Here is a 20,233-nt window from a genome sequence, read left to right as displayed (position 1 = left end):
GCCAAGGCCCTGAGGAAAATGTGTTGTTATGAATCCCACGATGATGCCATGTGATGCTGAAGGGAGCACACCCCTAGAGGCACGCGGATATGGTGACAATAGGGAGGGGATCACTCTTCTAACAATCTAGGGTTTCTCCCAAACCCTAATATTGTCACTCTTATGGGAAACCACGTTGAACGCATGCTTGTTCAAATATAGGACATCCATTGATCACGATGCGTATCATCCAAAGATGAGTTTTAAAATCACGAGACTCTTAACGCATCAATGAAGCCATTGACCTTCGAAATCATAATGCGATTCTGAGGCCTATATTTGAGATAAAACATGATGCGTGAATGTGATGCATGAAACGTGAGTGGGCGCACCCAAGGGGTTGGATAGGCAAGGTCGCGGGGAGAGAAACCGGTTGAGGATCCTATCAAAACCCTAAAAGCTTGGGGCGAGTGGTAGGGCACCCAAAATTTGAATATGCCCAAAATTTGGGTGGTGTTGTAGCAGCTACAACACAATCTTATTCAAGCACTCTTCCATACTCACACCAGCTACAATCAAGGAATCAATCATTGATTCCACAAATGGTTTCGTAATTGTCTTCTCAAGTCTAAAGAAACCCTCCTTCATAGCATCCTGTCATACCTACTCAATTGGATATGTGAGCAATTGTAAAGGCAACCTTCTCACACTCCTTTAGCCAAAACTCGACCAAAGCCATGGCTTTTGTCTCTAATGGTGACTTGTTGACCATCATGCTAACCCAAACATTGTAAATCTATCGTGCAAAAAATTGAAAGCATACTCTTCATTAAAAAAGGACAAACAAGACAAAATCTAACTCAAGAACGTCACCTAAAGACATCTAGAAAGATATGGAAACCAATCCCTTCCCAAGATACATGGCATCATCACCCAACCCCACAAACATTTCTCCTTCTTGCTCATGAAACATGTTCAAAACATAGCATCCAACCCATAAAATTGTGTAAATGGAAAGGCTAGACACCATGGCAAAGTGGGTAGCTAGGTTGGCAATCAAATCATCCCCACTAGAGGAATCTACACTCCATGCAGACTCCTACTATTGTTGTTGTTGCTTACCCTTTCCCTTCTTCCTCTTGGGACACTAAGAAGCATATTGATCATGCTTTGTGGCACATAAAGCACTTGATATGACTTACGTATTTTTTCCCTAGACACTGTTGAAGAATCTAGGGCAATCAGGTGTAGAGTGATTCTTCATTACTTGATAACAATTTGTGAAGTCTTTTTACAATTTGTCCTTGTTAGCTTAATCTTCTTGTTCTCTTATTAATGCATATGTGTGTACTTCATCAAACTGGTATCAAAACATAAACAAGAATGCAAGATGTTGGTTCTTTGCCAAGGCTAAAACCTCTCCTCTTGAGAGGAAAACCCTTCAATCTCTTCTTATAGATGTTTAGATGATGAATACCAAGACCCTTGAAAAAATATACACCAGGTTACCTCCAAGATGTTTGTCACTATCCTCTGCTCTGTTTAGTCCATAATTCAATGTACTCCTTCTCCTTATGTCCTTGTTGTCTAGTCACTATCTTCAATTCCTTCTTTTCTCGGTTGCCACAATTCTCTTGCATACTCTTGTTGGTTATGATACTGATTAGATATGCCACCACGAGGGTTGTAGTCACAGTATATATTTACATGAGCCACCACCAAGAGTTGTAGTCACAGTATATATTTACACGAGCCACCACCGAGAGCACACACACACACACACACACACACACTATATATATATATATATATATATATATATATATAGTCCTTCTTCCGAGAGCTATCACAGCGTATAGACTTCTGAGAGACCTCCGAGATACATCACAAAATTCTGAGAGACTTTGACATACTGTATGTATATTGTAGGCAGAATTCCGAGATATTTACCACGCTCACTGTGTATGCGTTCCTTTTCTTCGTTGACTGTAATGTGAACTGATCCGCAGACTTCCAAGAGTTATCACTGCATAGATATAGACCTCCGCAATAGGATTCCGAGAGTTTGATATTACCATTGATCACTTCACTGAGATATCACTATGCATACAATCTTCGTTGACTGTAATGAATGATCCAAAGACCTGTTGCTTTAGACTTCATGTCACACCTTATATATATGGGTCAACGATAGTACTAGTGTTGCGGGGGAGCACCACCCCCTCGATCCTGCTCCCAATCCGCGCACTGGGCGGGAGAAACTCGAGAGCACGCTCCCAAAAAAAAATTCCACTCCCTGCCTATTTTTGAATCGAATTGGGGAGTGTCGCTCCTGACAGCGTGAGCGACGCCCAAAAAAAATTCGCACAAATAAACAAACGAACAGAAAAAAAAGACAGTTGGAAAAAATAAAGGGAGGGAAGGGAGGGATGGAGGGAATATAAATAAACCCTCCCTCAAATGAATTTCATTATTTTAGAAATTGAGAGAGTGAGAGTGAGAATGAGGGGCAAGAGAGAGCAAGAGAGAGCGAGGGGCAAGAGAGAGCAAGTGAGAGTGAGAGCAAGAGAGAGCAAGGAGCAAGGAGAGAGCAAGGAGAAAGGACATGCAAGGGGAGATTGGGGGCCAAAGAAGTAGGCCCTATTCTAGCAAATTTTTTTAATGTTCATTCCTAAATAAATAAATAAATAAAATTCTCCCATTCCATTTTTTTGCAGTTTCAAAACTTCAAATTTCAAACATCATGGTTATATTTCTTGGCATTTCCTTCTTCTTAGTTTCTTTTTTGGTTATTATGATGTTGGAGAGTAGAAAAAAGAGGGTTGAAAATGAAGAAGGGGATGAAGAAGTGGGTCATAGTGGATTTGATGAAAACCCCGAAGAGGAGGAGCTGGAGGAGAGTGAACATGAGTCTCAAAAAAATAAACAAGACCAAACTCCATTGTGGAAATATGTTAATAGGTATGAAGCAAGGAAAGTGGGTGGAACCACTAAATTTCATTGCCCCCATTGCAACAATAATTACACAGGTTCATATAGCCGTTCCAGAAAGCACCTCTGCGGGAAAGGCCAGGGGATGGAGATAAACAAATACGAATCAAAACTTGTACAGGTGTGTCAGCAGCAGATAGAGCCAAATACATAAGGGAAGAGGAGGAAGCCCAATACAAATCTAAAAAATCAAAGGGTTTCTTTGAACAAAGCTCACAATCACATGCACAAAGAACTCCTTCAGCATCCTCCGAAGGCAGTGGATATGGAGGCACAGGGTCACCAAGTTTAAGGCGTAGAAGCATATTAGATTTCCTTGATGAAGGGTGTAGGAATGATGTGGATTCAAAAGTTTACAGGTTTCTCTATGCATGTGGGATAACACTCAATGTTCTTCGCTCACCTTATTGGCATGAAATGGTTTCTGCCATAAATGATGCCCCTAAAGGATACAAGAGCCCTGGGTATGACAAGGCTAGAACCATTGAACTTAATCACGAAAAAGCAAAATTATCACATTCTTTGAGTAGAATGACAAATTCTTGGACTGAGCATGGGGTGTCCATTGTATCTAATGGATGGACAAATGTAAAAGGCAAGCCATTGATAAGTGTTCTTGATGTGTATGTTAGTGGTGCCATCTTTCTTTCAGCATATGATTACTCAGACAAGTTCAAGACCGGCATCAACATTGCAGAACCATTACTTGAAACAAGTGACTGTATTGGGGCATACAATGTCATCCAAGTCATCACTGATTATGCTCCTAATTGTAAGGCAGCAGGAGCAATTATTGAGGATAAATACCCCAACATATTTTGGTCTAGGTGTTTGGTTCACACAATGAACCTTTTGATGCATGATATTGTTAAGAACAAAAACCAACAATACAAATGGATTGATGATTTGTACAAGAAAGGCAAAGAAATGATAAAATTTATTACAAATCGTAGCAATACCCATGGCCTTTTCCGCAGTCACTCAAGATTGGAGTTCTGGAAGATTACGCGGACTAGATTTGGTAGCTATTACCTCAACTTCAGGCGCCTTTTGAAGGTAAGAGAATCATTGGCTAGCATGGTATCAAGTCCACACTGACAGGTATTAAAGAAAAGGGCTACAAATGCAGCTGACAAGCAAGGTTTTGAACAAGAGGAGACCGCTCTTGATGGTATGTTTTGGGCACGTGTGAGGCAAGTATTGGAATTCACCAAGCCCGTTTATCACATGATTCGGTTTGCAGATACAAATAAACCACTGATTGGGGAAGTGTATGAGCAGATGGATACCATGTTGGGGCAAATAAAAGATATTGTTCATTAAAACGATCCCAACTTGTATACATTGATTCACAATTGTGCGTGTACACAGTGGGATAAACTTAATGTTCCACTACATGCCTTGGCATATATCCTTACACCAAAATACTACTCTGCATCTTGGTTGGGCCAACTTGCACCAGGGGGTGGGGTTAGGGTCAAACCCCATATAGATGAAGAGGTATCTATAGGATATTTGCAAGCATTAGACAAGTTGATACCTGACAGGGAGGAATGTGCTAGTCTGCGTCTTGAATTAGGCAGATACTTTAGTTGCACTGGTTTGTTTGGTACCTTCCATGCAATGGAAGATAGAGACAGATTTGATGCTCTCACATGGTGGGAAGCATATGGCGGCCAGGGACTTTTGCCAAAATTGGCAAAAAAAGTTCTCTCACAGGTTGTAAATACTTCTTCTACAGAGAGGTGTTGGAGCACCTATAGCTTCATACATAATGTGAAAAGAAACAGACTCAATGAAAACCGGGTAGAATGTTTAGTTTATGTGCACTACAACTTGAGGTTGTTGAGTCATTATTGTGATCGGGCTTATGAGGATCCAACATATAAAATTTGGGACAGCCACCCAGAGGATGATAATTTGGAAGTGGAACTTATGAGAGAGGAAGATGAAGCAACAACCATGCCACCTCCACCATCCAGTAGCAGTGCTCGAGTTCTGAGTCTTGTTCCTTTACTGTCGTCGCCTCCATGTACACCCTCACGTGGAGCGCATGTGCCTTCTGGTTCTGGTCGTCGGTCTATGCGGGAGGAGACTCCTAGAAGACCACCACGACCTGCTCATACATCAGACACTTCTCGTGGCAAGGGCCACATGTAGTAGATAATAGATTTACAGTTTACTTGTCTTTTCTAGTTTCAAGTAGTTTTCATAACCGTTGACTCTTTCACATTTATTATGATATTTTTTGTAAACAATATATGACAATTTAAGCTTGAAGTTTGAAGTTGGCAATTATAACTCATTGGTAATGAATTATGAATATGATGCTTCGTGAAAGTTGTTTCATTTCATTTCATTTTATAACATTTCGTTTCATGTTAGATATTATTTCTTGTAATGGTTAAACTTAGTTCACAAGTACAACTTTGGTGATCAATGATGATAAATGTTATATATTGAATTTTCAATTTTGAAAGCTTGAAATTGAAACTTTAAGATTGATGAATCATGATTCATGAGACTCAATATGTTGTATGTTATTAACCTGTGGACGTGGTTGATGAAGATTATAACTTCTAGATGATTGTTGTTATATGGTTCAATGATCAATCTATTATTTTTTATGTTTTTATATCTAATTCATCATTCTACATGTTTTTGTTGACATATATGTATCAAAATATATATATATATATATATATATATATATAAAACACTTCAGGATTCGCTCCCAAATCGGGAGCTTTTGAAAATGTCGTTCCCGCACCTATTTTCGCTCTCGCTCCCCGTTTTCGCTCCCACTCCCAAGTAACACTGGGTTGTAGCTTGAGTTGACAGGAGTGCCTTGAATTTAGGCCGACATATCATCAAGGAGATTATAGTATTTTTGTAGAGCGGATTAGCATGAGGATAGTGACACTTGTTCTTGGAGTGTAAACCTTTGATCTTATGACTATTATAATACTTATGATGAAACATAAAAACTTAGAGACATCAAGAAGAAATCTTTGACCTATGGTAATCACATCTTGCTCATGAAACCCATGAGGAAAGGAATAATAATTTTCTTCATAATATTATAATTACAAGTCATAATGAAAATCGAACCCAGTTACATTTTCTTCAACACTCCCTCTTAACTATGGAGATATTCATTAAATGGTACAACACTATTCTCAATACTAGAGAGATCTCATAAGAAGAGTCGGACTAGTAATCCATCTGTATAGCATCATTATAACCAACATTGTCACATAGCAAGGCCTTGACTAACAGCTCTATCTCTCAATAGATCAGAGCACAATGTTGGCGAGACCAATGATTATAGACACCTTTATCATTGTCTCTCAAGGTACATACCCACCCGGGTGTTCACTGAGTATGACCTTCTAGGACTATTCTTGTCTTGGGTTCCCAACCCTCAAAGAATATTGGTCCTCTTGCCTACTCTTGTCTTGGATGCCCTACACATCCTCAAAGAGTATCGAATGCCAGATGATTACCCAATCCTCCCATTCTTTCTTCCCAAGTGAAGACAAGAATGTTGTGTCTATCTTGTGTCTACATTTCCATTCATGGCCTTCATCTAGACTTACGGTTGTTAGTCCTGGTCTAGTGCATGACCCATGAAATGGAAAAAACACAATTGTCACTCCTTTGTAATCAGGAGTGATTCAAAACTCCCTCTTAATCAGGGACCTGTCAGAGCTCCCTCTTAACTAGGGACTCTTTCATTCATCGGCAACTTCTTCTTCAAGGGTCCTTCAGCTGCTTGATCCCCTTCCTTTCTTTGATGTTGTGAAGTCTTTGTTTGAACTTCTTCTAAGTGGGGCACCATCCATCGATCACTTTCCTTCCTGGTTTGTCATGTCATTGTTTCCTTCGTGGAAAGTGGCTTTCCTGTCATACATCAGGTTTTCTTGTCATTTAGCTACTCCTTTGTCATCTGTCCATGCTTCGGAATACATTTCTCATGGATGCTTCGTCGTACTTGCTTGTTTACATGCTTCGACCTAGTAGCCCATCATGACTTCATCCTGATATTGCTTCAACATTGCTTTTTCTTTTGTTGGATGGCTTCTTCATCACGACATCTTTGTAGAGTAGAATCAGTTATCTGCATATTTCATATCTCCAAGGCCTTCATAGGTGTCAAGGGTCCTTCCTTCCTTTGTCAAAGTTGTCATGCCTTCTTTCAGGAGATATCTTCAAAGTATCTTGTCAGATAGTGATTCTCGGTGATCATGGTGTTCTTCACATGCTTGATCTCTTTCTTCATTTGCTTCTTCTTAGATAGATAGGTCAACCATCTTATGCTTCTTGTGAGAGCATTTCTTCATTGCTTGCTTCCTGGACTAGTCAACATTTCTTCTTGCTTCGTAGTCAACAATCTTATACTCCTTATGTGAGCATATTCTTTTGTTGACCTTCATTGCATTGTAGTACATGCCTTCGAGCATGTTCTTGGTGAAAGAGATTCTTTCATACTTGATCATGTTATAGAACTATTCCCATGACTCAATAATATACAAATGATAACATGACTAAACTTTGATGCATACATACCTCATCTTGATTCTCCTTTGATCATCTTAGCTTCATTTGGTTGTCCTTGGTGTGGCCCTTCTTGCTTCATCTTAGCTTGCCTGCATATCATCCTTTTCTTAAATCCCATGAATGGATTCCCAATAAGACATTTGCTTTGGTTCATGAACCTTCTTTTGAAGATTCCATCATAGGATCTTAAAGACCCTTACCTTGCAAATGTTTCTTTTCTTTTCATGATAGAGGTCTTCTAAGATTCTTAATCATGATCAATTTTTCTTTCATTATGGATGAGGTCCTATACTAGGTATGCTCCTTCTACATGAATATCTTGAGCTTTGTCCATCATGCTCCTATATTCTAGAAGATATTTCTAACTATGTATTTTGTTCTCAATATAAGTGTTACTTCTTCATGAGTATCTAGAACTCTATGTATTGTTGATTTGGGGTAGTATCGGATGTGCTCTAGCCACGAAAATTGGTGGAGAGGCTAAGGCATATGAGATCTCCAATACCCAGAAATGGTTTGGGTAAAATCTAACCAGTTTGGGAGATATTAAAATAATTAATAATTTTTAATGGATTCCCTAAGTCTAAACTTAGGGAAAATATAATATTAATGTGAATTAATATAAAATTGAGTTAGAATGGTCCAAAAGTCATGGATTAAGCCAGATCTAATCTTAGCCATTGATTAGGGACTTAATCTCGGTCGTTGAATTGTCAACGAGAAAAGTATAAGAGGAGGCTTGAGGGTCACTTGGAGGACACACCGAGTTGATCAAGAATTCGATTTTCTGAGGCAGGGCTTGCTGAGGAAATCGAAGGAGTGATCGAAGTTGTAGCTGAGTTGCAGTGAATATAGAAGCAGAGAGGCAGGGAGGGTACCAGGAGCATTAGCGCAAAAGTCGGGAGAGAGGGACGCAGAGCCAGCTAGAGGCCACGCAGAGGCAGCCAAAAGCCATGCAGAGGCAGCCAAGAGTTGCACAGTGCCTGAGGAGAGACAGCGTGGGTGACGTGGAGCCTCCAGAGGCTAACGCAAGGTTAGTTGGGCTAACGTTGGGCCAGAGAGGCAGACGCTGGGAGATTTCGTGGGGCAGATTGGAGCTAAGAGCTGTGGGATTGTTCATCCAGGGTTTTTAGCCAGAATATCTGTCTTCGACCGAGAGGTACTACTGCCGAGAGAATTATTTGTTGGGCGAGCCATTTCTGGCACCCAGATTGTATTCTGAAACTGCTTAATAATAAAAACCTCAGATAGCTGTAGCAGTTTTCCCGCATTGGGTTTTTCCGGGGACATTAGTCCAAAAATAACAGTGTCACTTGTGTTCTTGTTTTTTTCCTTCAGCTGATGATCTGTATGTGTTGAGCATGTCCTTGTATTTATTTTCAGTATTTACATGGTAAATAACTTGTTAATTAACAGAACAAGTAGGAAGAAATAAATCAGAAAGTACATGGAGGATTTCTAATAGTTAGACTTAGAAATTCCAACATGTACTCCATGCTTCTAGATTCTAGAAGCAGAGCCAGAGGAGTTCTGGGATGGGTGACCTCCTGGGAAGTCCTGGTTACCGGGTGCAAGCCCCGGAAGTGATGATTGATGCTATGTGATTCGTTCTCCACATTTCACTAGTTTCAATCCCACTTCTTCACCCCTGTGAGCATCACCCGATGCAATGAGTGCTAAGTGAACTATTCAAAAATCATGAGAAATTAGTCAGTTACGACTACCTCTCATGGAAATGGTCATACGTTTGAATGACTTACTTAACGCAGTTGAATCCCAAAAATGATATCTAATATAATGCACTGCGTAAATCCCCCATACTTAAAATTCAAAGAGTCAAGGGATCTCTACTTGAATGGTTCATGAGGCACAATACTTGCTAAGGTTTTGCAAATGGGGTAGCAAGCTAAGTGGGCTTGATTGTGGGGAAAAACTCCACAGTTAAGCGCGCTTGATCCAGAGGAGTTCTGGGATGGGTGACCTCCTGGGAAGTCCTGGTTACCGGGTGCAAGCCCCAGAAGTGATGATTGATGCTATGTGATTCGTTCTCCACATTTCACTAGTTTCAATCCCACTTCTTCACCCCTGTGAGCATCACCCGATGCAATGAGTGCTAAGTGAACTATTCAAAAATCATGAGAAATTAGTCAGTTACGACTACCTCTCATGGAAATGGTCATACGTTTGAATGACTTACTTAACGCAGTTGAATCCCAAAAATGATATCTAATATAATGCATTGCGTAAATCCCCCATACTTAAAATTCAAAAAGAGTCAAGGGATCTCTACTTGAATGGTTCATGAGGCACAATACTTGCTAAGGTTTTGCAAATGGGGTAGCAAGCTAAGTGGGCTTGATTGTGGGGAAAAACTCCACAGTTAAGCGCGCTTGAGCCAGAGGAGTTCTGGGATGGGTGACCTCCTGGGAAGTCCTGGTTACCGGGTGCAAGCCCCGGAAGTGATGATTGATGCTATGTGATTCGTTCTCCACATTTCACTAGTTTCAATCCCACTTCTTCACCCCTGTGAGCATCACCCGATGCAATGAGTGCTAAGTGAACTATTCAAAAATCATGAGAAATTAGTCAGTTACGACTACCTCTCATGGAAATGGTCATACGTTTGAATGACTTACTTAACGCAGTTGAATCCCAAAATGATATCTAATTTTATCTTATTCCTACATGCTCCTATCCTACTCAAAACTTTGAAAGAAGGCTTGATGTAAAGAGTTTGACCTAGTCATAGTAGAGATCCAGAGGATCTTCCTTCTTTCGCTTCTTTTCTTCTTCTTTCACCTCTTGAGTCATGTGAGCTTCTTTCCTCTTTCTTTTGTTGTTGTTGTCCTTCTTAAGCTTAGGGCAATTCCTTTTGTAATTTCCATATTCTTGGCATCCAAAACATTGGATTTGGACATGTCTTTGTTGTTTTTTCTTCGTGGACCAAACTTGCCAAATTTCCCTTTTCTCTTGGCCATGGTAGCAAATGCTTGCTCCTTTGATCCTACATCTTCCTTTGCTTTAAGTCTAGTTTCCTGTGTCCTGCATAGAGACCACATTTCACTGAGTGTGGTTGCTTCTTTCTTGGCATATATGCTTGATGTGAAGTTGCCCCAATCCTCAGGTAGAGCATTGAGTACTACAGTTGTCATCTCTCTGTCAAACATGATTTCCCCAAGCTCTTGATCTCTCATTTCAAAGATTTTCATGAAGTAGGGAGCTATTCCTTCCTTTGTTGTCTTGTACAATTCATTCCCTATAGATATTACTTCTCCGGTTGTGGATATCGACAATAGCTCTACTAGCTTATCATAAATTTCTTTTGATGTTTCAAATTTGGAGACATAAGGAATGAGAGGGTCTTTGATTGATTCTATTAGAATCCTTTGAGCTCTTGTCTCATCCTTATTGTACTTAGATAAGGCTTGAGTTTGTTCCTTAGTAGGGATAGCGATATTCCCTTTGACATGTTCTACGAGTTCATTCTTCTTGAGAAGTAAATCAGTCCTCTTCTTCCATGCAAGAAAGTTATTGGTACCTACCAATTTGTTGCTTTCCTTGCAAAAAGACATTGATGTATATTCAGAAGTGGACATATACTTACTTAATAGATTTTGAGATGTAGTGGATTTGCTTTCTCCTTGAAGACTTGATGACTTGCCTTCCTAGGATCTTGATGTTCTTCAAGTTGCCTTCTCCAAGTGGACTTGCTTGATGATGAGATTTGCTTGATGACTTGTAGCTTGATGTAGGTCCTGCTTCAATCTGCTCTTCTTTGTAGGTGCCTTTATGTAAGGCTTTTCTTCTTGCTATGTAGACTTCCTTGATGAATGATGGATTGTAGACCTTCTTGTCCTTGAAGTGATTGAGATTTCTAGGCTTGATGCTTCAACCTTGTAGATGTCGTTTCTTGATGAGTGTTCTTGAGATGCCCTTTCCTTGATGTGTCACCTTAGTTCTGATACCATGTTGAAGAATCTAGGTCAATTAGGTGTAGAGTGATTCTTTGTTACTTGATAACAATTTGTGAAGTCTTTTTACAATTTGTCCTTATTAGTTTAATCTTCTTGTTCTCTTATTAAGGCATGTGTGTGTACTTCATCAAACTGCTATCAAAACATAAACAAGAACACAAGATGTTGGCTCTCTGTCAGGGCTAAAACCTCTCCTCTTGAGAGGAAAACCCTTCAATCTCTTCTTATAGATGTTTAGATGATGAATACCAAGATCCTTGACAAAACAGACACCAGGTTACCTCCAAGACATTTGTCACTATCCTCAGCTCTGTTTAGTCCACAATTCACTGTACTCCTTCTCCTTATGTCCTTCTTTTCTAGTCACTATCTTCTATTCCTTCTTTTCTCGGTTGCCACAATTCTCTTGCATACTCTTGTTGGTTAGGATACTGATTAGATGTGCCACCATCGAGGGTTGTAGTCACAGTATATCTTTACATGAACCACCAACGAGAGCTGTAGTCACAGTACATATTTACACGAGCCACCACCGAGAGAAGACACTGTATATATATATATATATATATCTATAGATATATATATATATATATATATATATATATATCTATAGATATATATATATATATATATATATATATATCTTCTTCCGAGAGCTATCATAACATATAGACTTCCGAGAGACCTCCGAGATACATAACAGACTTCCAAGAGACTTTGACATACTGTATGTATATTGTAGGCAGATTTCTGAGATATTTACCATGCTCACTGTGTATGCGTTCCTTTTCTTCGTTGACTGTGAACTGATCCGCAAACTTCCGAGAGTTATCACTACATAGATATAGACCTCCGAGATAGGCTTTCGAGAGTTTGATATTACCCTTGATCACTTCACCGAGATATCACTGTGCATACAATCTTCGTTGACTATAATGAATGATCCGAAGACTTGTTGCTTTAGACTTCACGTCACACCTTATATATATGGGTCAACGATAGTACCTTGAGCCAACAGGAGTGCCTTGAATTTAGGCCGACATATCATCAAGGATATTATAGCATTTTTGTAGAGCGGATTAGCATGAGGATAGTGACACTTGTTCTTGGAGTGTAAACCTTTGACCTTATGACTATTATAATACTTATAATGAAACATAAAAACCTAAAGACATCAAGGAGAATTCTTTGACCTATGGTAATCACATCTTGCTCATGAAACCCATTATGCGAGGAATAATAATTTTCTTTATAATATTATAATTACAAGTCATAGTGAAAACCGAACCTAGTTACATTTTCTTCAACAGACACAAAGAATCTAATTCTTCCTCCTTGCCCTTCTCACCTCTCCTAGGTCGTCCTCTCCTCACCTTCCAATGAGGGTTAGGTCTAGTCCATCATCCTCGTCTTTACTCTAGTTTCATCTCCTCTCTAATGAAATCATCCCACAACTTTTGGAAGTCAAGTAGCTACTCCTAGCCACAAATAACCTAGACACAAGTGTACCAAGATGAACCAAAGCCATCCTCGGCAATTTGAATTAGCTCATCATCTTCGACTCTGTCAATTACACTAAGTTGGTCTCTTAGCTCTACTAGCTTCATCAAATAGCTTATTTGTCTTCAACATGCAATCGTGCTAAGCTTGTTCCTTGGAAGCACCTTCATAGATATACTCACACTATGTTACTAGGTTTCTAAGGCATCATACATCTCCTTCACAGTGCCCTTGCCAATGATATGAGAGATTGGATGATTTTTCACCAAATCCAATAAGACTCACGTTGAATTCACTACATTCTTGTTGTACTCTATTAGATCTTTGGGGTCTCTAGGAAGTTTGACCTCCTTCTCTAGAAGTCACAAGGGTTTGTTGCTTCCAAGAGGTTTTGTAGTCTAACATGTTGAAATTCTTCAACACATAGTAATAGTTTTAGACTTTAGTCTAATTTCTAACTGATCTACTTAGGAAAGCAAAAATTGAAATCTCTATGAGAACTAAAATCTAGTTTTTACTGAAGAAGGTAGCAGCAAGCACAAAGATTTGAAAACTCAAATCACATAACTGTTTATTACCCTTGAAAATAGAAAATACACAAAAAGCTTCAAACTCTACCCTTCACCCACTACTTCCTACTCTAAGAAACTGAATGAATAAAACCTATGCTCCTACCTTCTCCTTTATAGACTAGGAGGTACAAATGATTGCGGACACATGCACAATAGTACCTTAACTGAAATAAACCTAAACCTTAGATGTATTCTTAGCCTCATGATTAGCGCCCTCAATATGCATGAAAAAACTATTCCTAGGAAGGTGTGCCCACTAGATAAGATAAGATAAGATCATTATATTAACGTATAACAAATGACCACCAAAGTAGGTCAATGGGCTTAAGAGTACAACCTGTATGAATACAATGTGGGAGTGCAAAAGAAACTCCTAGGAAAGTTGAAAATAATAGACAAAGAAACCTACATAAGTATAACATCAAAACATATGTATAAAACCATGACAAAGGTATGATGATACAAAATACTAAGTGAATTTGGACAACTCCAGAACCTATTGAAAGAGAAAGAACAATTGAACGATAAGGTTAATGATGTCAACGTCTCTTGAGTCTGATGGCCAAGGGCAAGGGAGACAAACAGGGCAATGGCTTCTTGTCGAGTCCTCCAAGACCATCATGGGGGTCTGATTAGCAAGGGATACTCCTAGCATCGAAGGTCAAGAGAAGTAAACTCCAAATGGATCTTTGGCTGCTTCTCTATGTCTAGGAAGTAGTCCAATGAGCGAGAGGTGCTCTACTATGAGTCCGCCTGCAGATGATCTCTCTAACACTCTAAGAATGTAATGCTTGATGTACAGACCGGTACCACCAAACCTATCTCAATAAAATCAGTTGGCCTCCCAAAGGGGGAGGCTGAGGATAAACCTGGGGTCTCACAATTCTGCCATCTAGTACACGAGAGGAGAGTGAAAGTATGCATGCATGCATCTCTCTCTTCTAGGGATCTGCACCTTATCTATTCTTGGAGACTTTCCACATGCAAAGAACCCTAACTAATTGTGCCAGTGTGCATGCAACTACTAATTAAAGAAAAACTCAAAAATAGAACTAAACTGCTAATTTGAAACAGATGATGGTGCATGAATGCTTTTGGCATGCATGTGCCCTCTATCTTTCTCACCTCTGTAAATTCCCTTGTGCCCTTATTCACTATTATACAGATCTGCTGAAGGAGGAAGTACTGCTGCTGTTGTCCTTAAGGTTGTTGTATGGACTGCTGTATGGAATGCTGCATTACCATCTTTGCATGTGCCCAGATCTTTTTTGCTTGCTGCTGCCATTAATGGTGCCCCACTAGACACTTTATGAGGTACTAAAAAGCCAACAGATTGTCAATTGCTCGTGGAAACATTTGAATAGATGTTTGAAGACTTCATACATGTGTGTCCTCCACTGCTCAGTCATACAGTCCCCATTATTCTTCTTGATTGATCAGCTGCAGTAGCAATATTAACATCTTGGTGGCAGCAATTGGGAGCATGATTAGTATGTGGTTGTCGTGCCACAGTTTTCAACCCCTTGAATTGTGTCTCAGGGTGGATGATGTTGAAACTCGAGATATTGAGCTATGTAAACCCAACATGATGTTGCTTACACTGTGCTGACAGTGTGCAAACTGAAGACTTCACTGAAAGATGGCTTGGAGTACCTACTACCTACAGGAGTGTTGTTAATACGATTGTTTGACTTGGATACTCATTGATCTTCATAAGTTCGTTGGAATGTTGGGATGTGTGAAACCAAGTTGTGAGATTAGATTGTAAACCGACTGTAGCACCTTGTTTGGTGCCCTGTTGAATAGCACACTGATTGACTGGAGTTTTGTTTGATAGCATGGGCATTGTTTGTTGACAACATTTGAGGTAACTTTGGTTCCTTCTCTGATCGTTTGGGCAGATGCTCTTGTTTTTCACCACTGAAGATATTTTCAGAACTTGGTGCATGATCTACTTCACTGTTTTTAAAGAGGATCATGTGGAGTTGTTGTTTTGGAGGTGGTAGTGCTTCAGGCTTCTCTTTATAGAGCATTACTATACTTGATATTGATCACTTAATGGTTGCCAGCATTGAACACGTTGTATTGGTCTCTAGCCAATAAAGTTAGGGTGGGATGTTGATGTAATTATTTAATATTGACCCCCAAGTTGTGTTTCAAGTAAGGTGTTGGGATGTAGTGTGTGACCCCAACTTGAAGCAGCTGTAGGTGCAGTGGTCATTGGACTGGCATGATGATGGCTAGCATGGTGATCTGTTGGATATCACGCTGGGCAAACATAGAACAGTCGGAGCTGATTGGGTCCACTTGAGGCATATGCAACCGCAACCTCTCAAGTACCTTGGCCAACCTATGTTGACAACTGTGGGGTGTGGTCCCACACCTGGGACCTTAAGATGTGAACCCAAACCTATATATAGGAGAGGCTTTAGCCCTATTCATATTGTATTGAATCAATCATATTGTGGGAGAGTATTGTACAGTTCATCATGCATTGTAATGATAATCTAATTTAAGTTTATGTTGAAGATTAAGGTATCAAGGATACCCACAATATATGTTGACCTTCTTGTGCTATGCCTTGGTTTTGTTAATGAATACTCTCTTATATTAGACACAGTTATGGTGACATGCTAAGTTATGGGATAAGCTAGATATATGTTTACACGTGAAACTCAGCAACAGACAAATAATGGTAAACTATAGCTGAACTGACTTCTATTGAAATAAATTATGCAGTCAGTGAAGAAAAAGAAGATAGGAAAATAATAAACATGCAGTTAAGCTCACATGACATAGAACATGCATGCATTGTCATGGCAACAAGAACTGCTTCCAAAGAAAACCAAACTGAAACCTATGCATTGGACATTAAGTGTGAATCGTGACACTTACTTTGTTTCTTTATCCTCGTATGTCACAGCAACATCATACATCCATCCACCATTTGTCTTAAACTTCATCTCATATACAATATCATATTCTATGACACCCCCAGATGGAACTGGCACAGATACATTCTTCCTCTTGGCTCCTGCTTGAGCTTGTGCTACAGCAGATCTAGCCAATTCTTCTGGACTCAGATCTTTGGACTGTAAAGATACACCCAGAAATTTTTTCTTGATTAGGAAAGAGAGTCAATCGTCAAGAAAAAAACAAACTGCTACTCATTCATAGATTAAACAATGGGCAAGCTAAAGATCATACTGGAAGAAGATTGAGTTTTCCTTGCTCCAGTAAAACAGGGTCAAATATCATCTGTATTGACAAAAAAGGATGCTGTCAACTACTCCTCTCATATCATAATAAAAATCAATGCAGGCTGTAGCCGTAGCTGACACCCAAGACAAGCTGCTTCAAACTAGTTTCCCATAACTGAAAGTAACAAGACACCCAAGACAAGTTGTTTCAAACTAGTTTCCCATAACTGAAAGTGACAAATATATTTTGAATTGTACTATTTACTGTTCTAACTTCTAAGGATATTCTAGTCTTACCACATTCTACTTATTATCAAATTTCAATTCAAAAATCAGATGCTGGTCTCGCAAGAAGTAGAACATGAAGCAGACCATCTACTGTAAGGCCACACTGTAAAGCCCATTACAAAGGTATTAAAATTACCTGATATATATTTTCAAGCCCACTAAGTGTATAATGCTTTCGAAAATTTTATTGCCAAGAAGCAAACAGATGAGGCAAGAAAAGAGTTTCAGACCTCTTCTTTAATGCCTCTGTCACGGAACATCTGCTGGAGGGTCTTTGCTTTTGAAGCTGCAGCTGCAGCTCTTCCCCTTTCTGAAATAGCATCTGCTGTAGCTGGCTGCTCCCAGAGCACCCTATCGCTGGGATTTGCGTTACCGGGTGGAATAGAACCAAGTTCTGAAATCCACTGATGCCAGAAGATTGTATCTTTTCAGCGCACCCAATCATTTGCACTCTGGTATGTTTGGGGTGACTCTCAATATGAACAAAATCTAGACATAATGCATCTATTTGATGATTGATCCAATTGGGCATGGACCCATGTATGATAAAACCCTTGAGTAGGCCTTTCTTCAACGCACATGCAACAAGAGAGTTGAAGAAATAAACAAAGGAAAAAGATTTCTTACCTGGTCACGGATGGAGAGCATGACCTCCTGATCAAAAGCATTAAGGTTGTGCACCTTGTAAAAGTAGCAAAGTTCAGGACGCCGACCCATCAAGGTTCTTAAAGAATTCCTCAAATCCTTAGAGAAGCCTATGTATTGGATCCTTCTGTTTCTGTCAAAGATAGCAACCACACTAGCAAGAGTGTTTGGATCCATAATTGGTTGTATTCTTCCATGTTTGTTAATGAAGCTCCAAAATGGCAACTGGTTCAGAGGTTTTGCAGCAGCAGAAACTACAACAACACTATGTTTTTTTGATATTCCAGAACAGGAGTGACTGTAGACTCTATTATTTTGAGACAGAAACAAGTCTTTTCTTAGACCAGTGTATGATGCAAGGGAAAAATTAGAGCCAGCTAAAACACCATTACTGGGCAGATGAGGTTGACGGTCAGTGAAAGTCCCCGGTCTCAGATACCGTGCTGCTAGCACGCCCTGCACCTGTAACCAAATTTTATTGCATTGGTCAGTAGCAGTACTATTAAGGTGGAAAGGGAGGGCCAACGAGGGATATCCCAGTGTGATTTTTTGAAAGCTTGCCTTTAATATGGGATAATATTAAAAAACCAAAAACAAAAAAACAAAAAACAAAACAAAACAAAACAAAACAAAACAAACAAACAAACAGGAATTACAGCAAAGCACACAGCCAGCTCTAAGCCCTGTCCCACTGTGATTTTTGTAAACTTGCAATATGGAAAATGCATCACAAAGACGACCAGAAATAGCGAGGGCACACAAAGCACACAGGCACTCTAAGCCATAATAGTGCTGGAGTTAGAGAGGATGGTATCCCATCAACTTGGAGAATTGCACCCAAACACAGCTTCCTATTTTGGTGCCTGTAGTACTCAGAATCAATCCTTACTAATACAATCAGCAATGAACATATTGAACAGAATCCTTAATATAATCGAATATTCTCAACATAAAAATGACAACAGCTGTGATTCTTGGATACCCAATTAATCTACCAAGAACAATGGAATCCATGCCTACAAAACCCACATTATATGTTTCACTCCTTGAAATGATAAGCAATGGCTTTCTCTCTTGAAGGCCTAATTATAATGTATAAAACCAGAAATGTCCATGTTACTATAACAGCTTCACATATGCGAGTATTTTCAACAAATAGCAAGAGCTTACCAGGAGTGTCGCCATGGAATGAATTGTACGTTGTGTGGATAAGGGGAGAGGAAAGAACGAAGAAGAAGAAACAGAGAAGCAATGAATGACTAGTGAGACAGAGTAAATATAAGCCTATCCTCAACATCAACCTTGCATTATCCTTTATCCTTGCTGGTTTCCTTGGAGAATGGAACTCAAGACCTCTGTCACATTGGTATGGATCATGAACAAAAAGACCAGACAGGCCTGCAGTGGGAAGATACCCCGTGATCACTTGTGTGCGGATGCGGATCCCGAGGTCGTAGAGATGGGTTTTCATTAATATTTGTAGCGCAGCAGCTCCATATTCCAAAACTATAATTCGTCAAAAATTTGTATATATTTTGTGAAAGTGACAAATAAAAATTTGTATATACTTTGTGTAATAGAAAAGGCGAATGGAAAGCTTTGTCAAGTTGGAAGGGCGTTACCAAAGTGTTTTCTCTTAAGATGTGTTTTTCTTTCGCTCTCGTACCAATATTAGGGGGTGGGATATAATTTGGAGATAGACGGTGACAGTTATACTTTATATATTAACTAATTCATAAAGACAGCTATACTTTTTATATTAACTAATTCATATGGATAAAATAATATAAAATGATTATTAAAATAATAATAATAATCAGCATATTAAGAGAGACCAAAGAGAATAAAGGAGATATATTGTAAAAGAGAATAGAGGGTAGTTTTTAGGATAATAAATAAATGTGTCTGATGAAAGTAAAAAGTTTGTAGAGATAATATCAAAGATATTTATGTAAAGTTAATAGTGTAACATTAATTATAAGAAATATGGTTAAATATATCTTGTCATGTGAACGGGGAAATTTATAATTGATAAGTGTTTTTAAATTCTAATACATTAACACTTACTAATAGAATCTATCTTTTTAGGTATGAAACTTATAATTGATAAGTGCTTCCAAATTTTAATACACTAACATTGACTAATGGAATCTATCTTTTACATATTTATCTGGTATGTATTTTTATGCATTATCTTTTCTCACTTAGTTTTTATTATTCATACAACATTATATTATGTTAGTTTTTATTATTCATGCAACATTGACTAGCAAGTATGGCATGCACAAAAACATTGATTAAAGTCATTTTTTCTTGGTGTTATTTATCAATCTTTTTTTGTTTTTTTTAAATAATATTTTGTTTAAAATTCAAAATATGTAATCTCATTATAAAAAATTGTAATCTTAGCAATTCAAAAATATGATTTAGAAATTTTTTAAGTCTTCAAATCAATTAAAAAATAAAAATTATATACAACAATAAAGTATTCATAAAAAAAATTCCCTAGTACATGCAAGGGTGT

The 20,233-nt window shown here is 38.8% G+C and overlaps 1 protein-coding gene across 1 annotated transcript in view; it reads right to left on the bottom strand.

The window, feature by feature from the left end:
• The window catches only part of LOC149267589 (uncharacterized), a 67,697-nt gene extending 48,399 nt beyond the window's left edge, over positions 1 to 19,298 (bottom strand). Inside the window, exons 1-5 of the mRNA XM_089433620.1 lie at positions 18,880 to 19,298; positions 17,692 to 18,171; positions 17,295 to 17,468; positions 16,784 to 16,834; positions 16,472 to 16,668 (exon numbers count right to left, since the gene is read on the bottom strand). Coding sequence (XP_089289746.1) covers positions 16,472 to 16,668; positions 16,784 to 16,834; positions 17,295 to 17,468; positions 17,692 to 18,171; positions 18,880 to 18,894 — 917 coding nt within the window. The 5' untranslated portion in view covers positions 18,895 to 19,298. The remainder of the gene's footprint in view (positions 1 to 16,471; positions 16,669 to 16,783; positions 16,835 to 17,294; positions 17,469 to 17,691; positions 18,172 to 18,879) is intronic.
• Between the last annotated feature and the right edge of the window lie 935 nt (positions 19,299 to 20,233).

The sequence above is a fragment of the Pinus tabuliformis genome, chromosome 6 (assembly GCF_031772625.1).
Source record: "Pinus tabuliformis cultivar Carrire ecotype Pingquan chromosome 6, CPIR1, whole genome shotgun sequence".
NCBI classification, from domain to species: domain Eukaryota; kingdom Viridiplantae; phylum Streptophyta; class Pinopsida; order Pinales; family Pinaceae; genus Pinus; species Pinus tabuliformis.
Note: the sequence above shows the minus strand (reverse complement) of the source record. Positions and strands in the feature narration are given on the sequence as shown.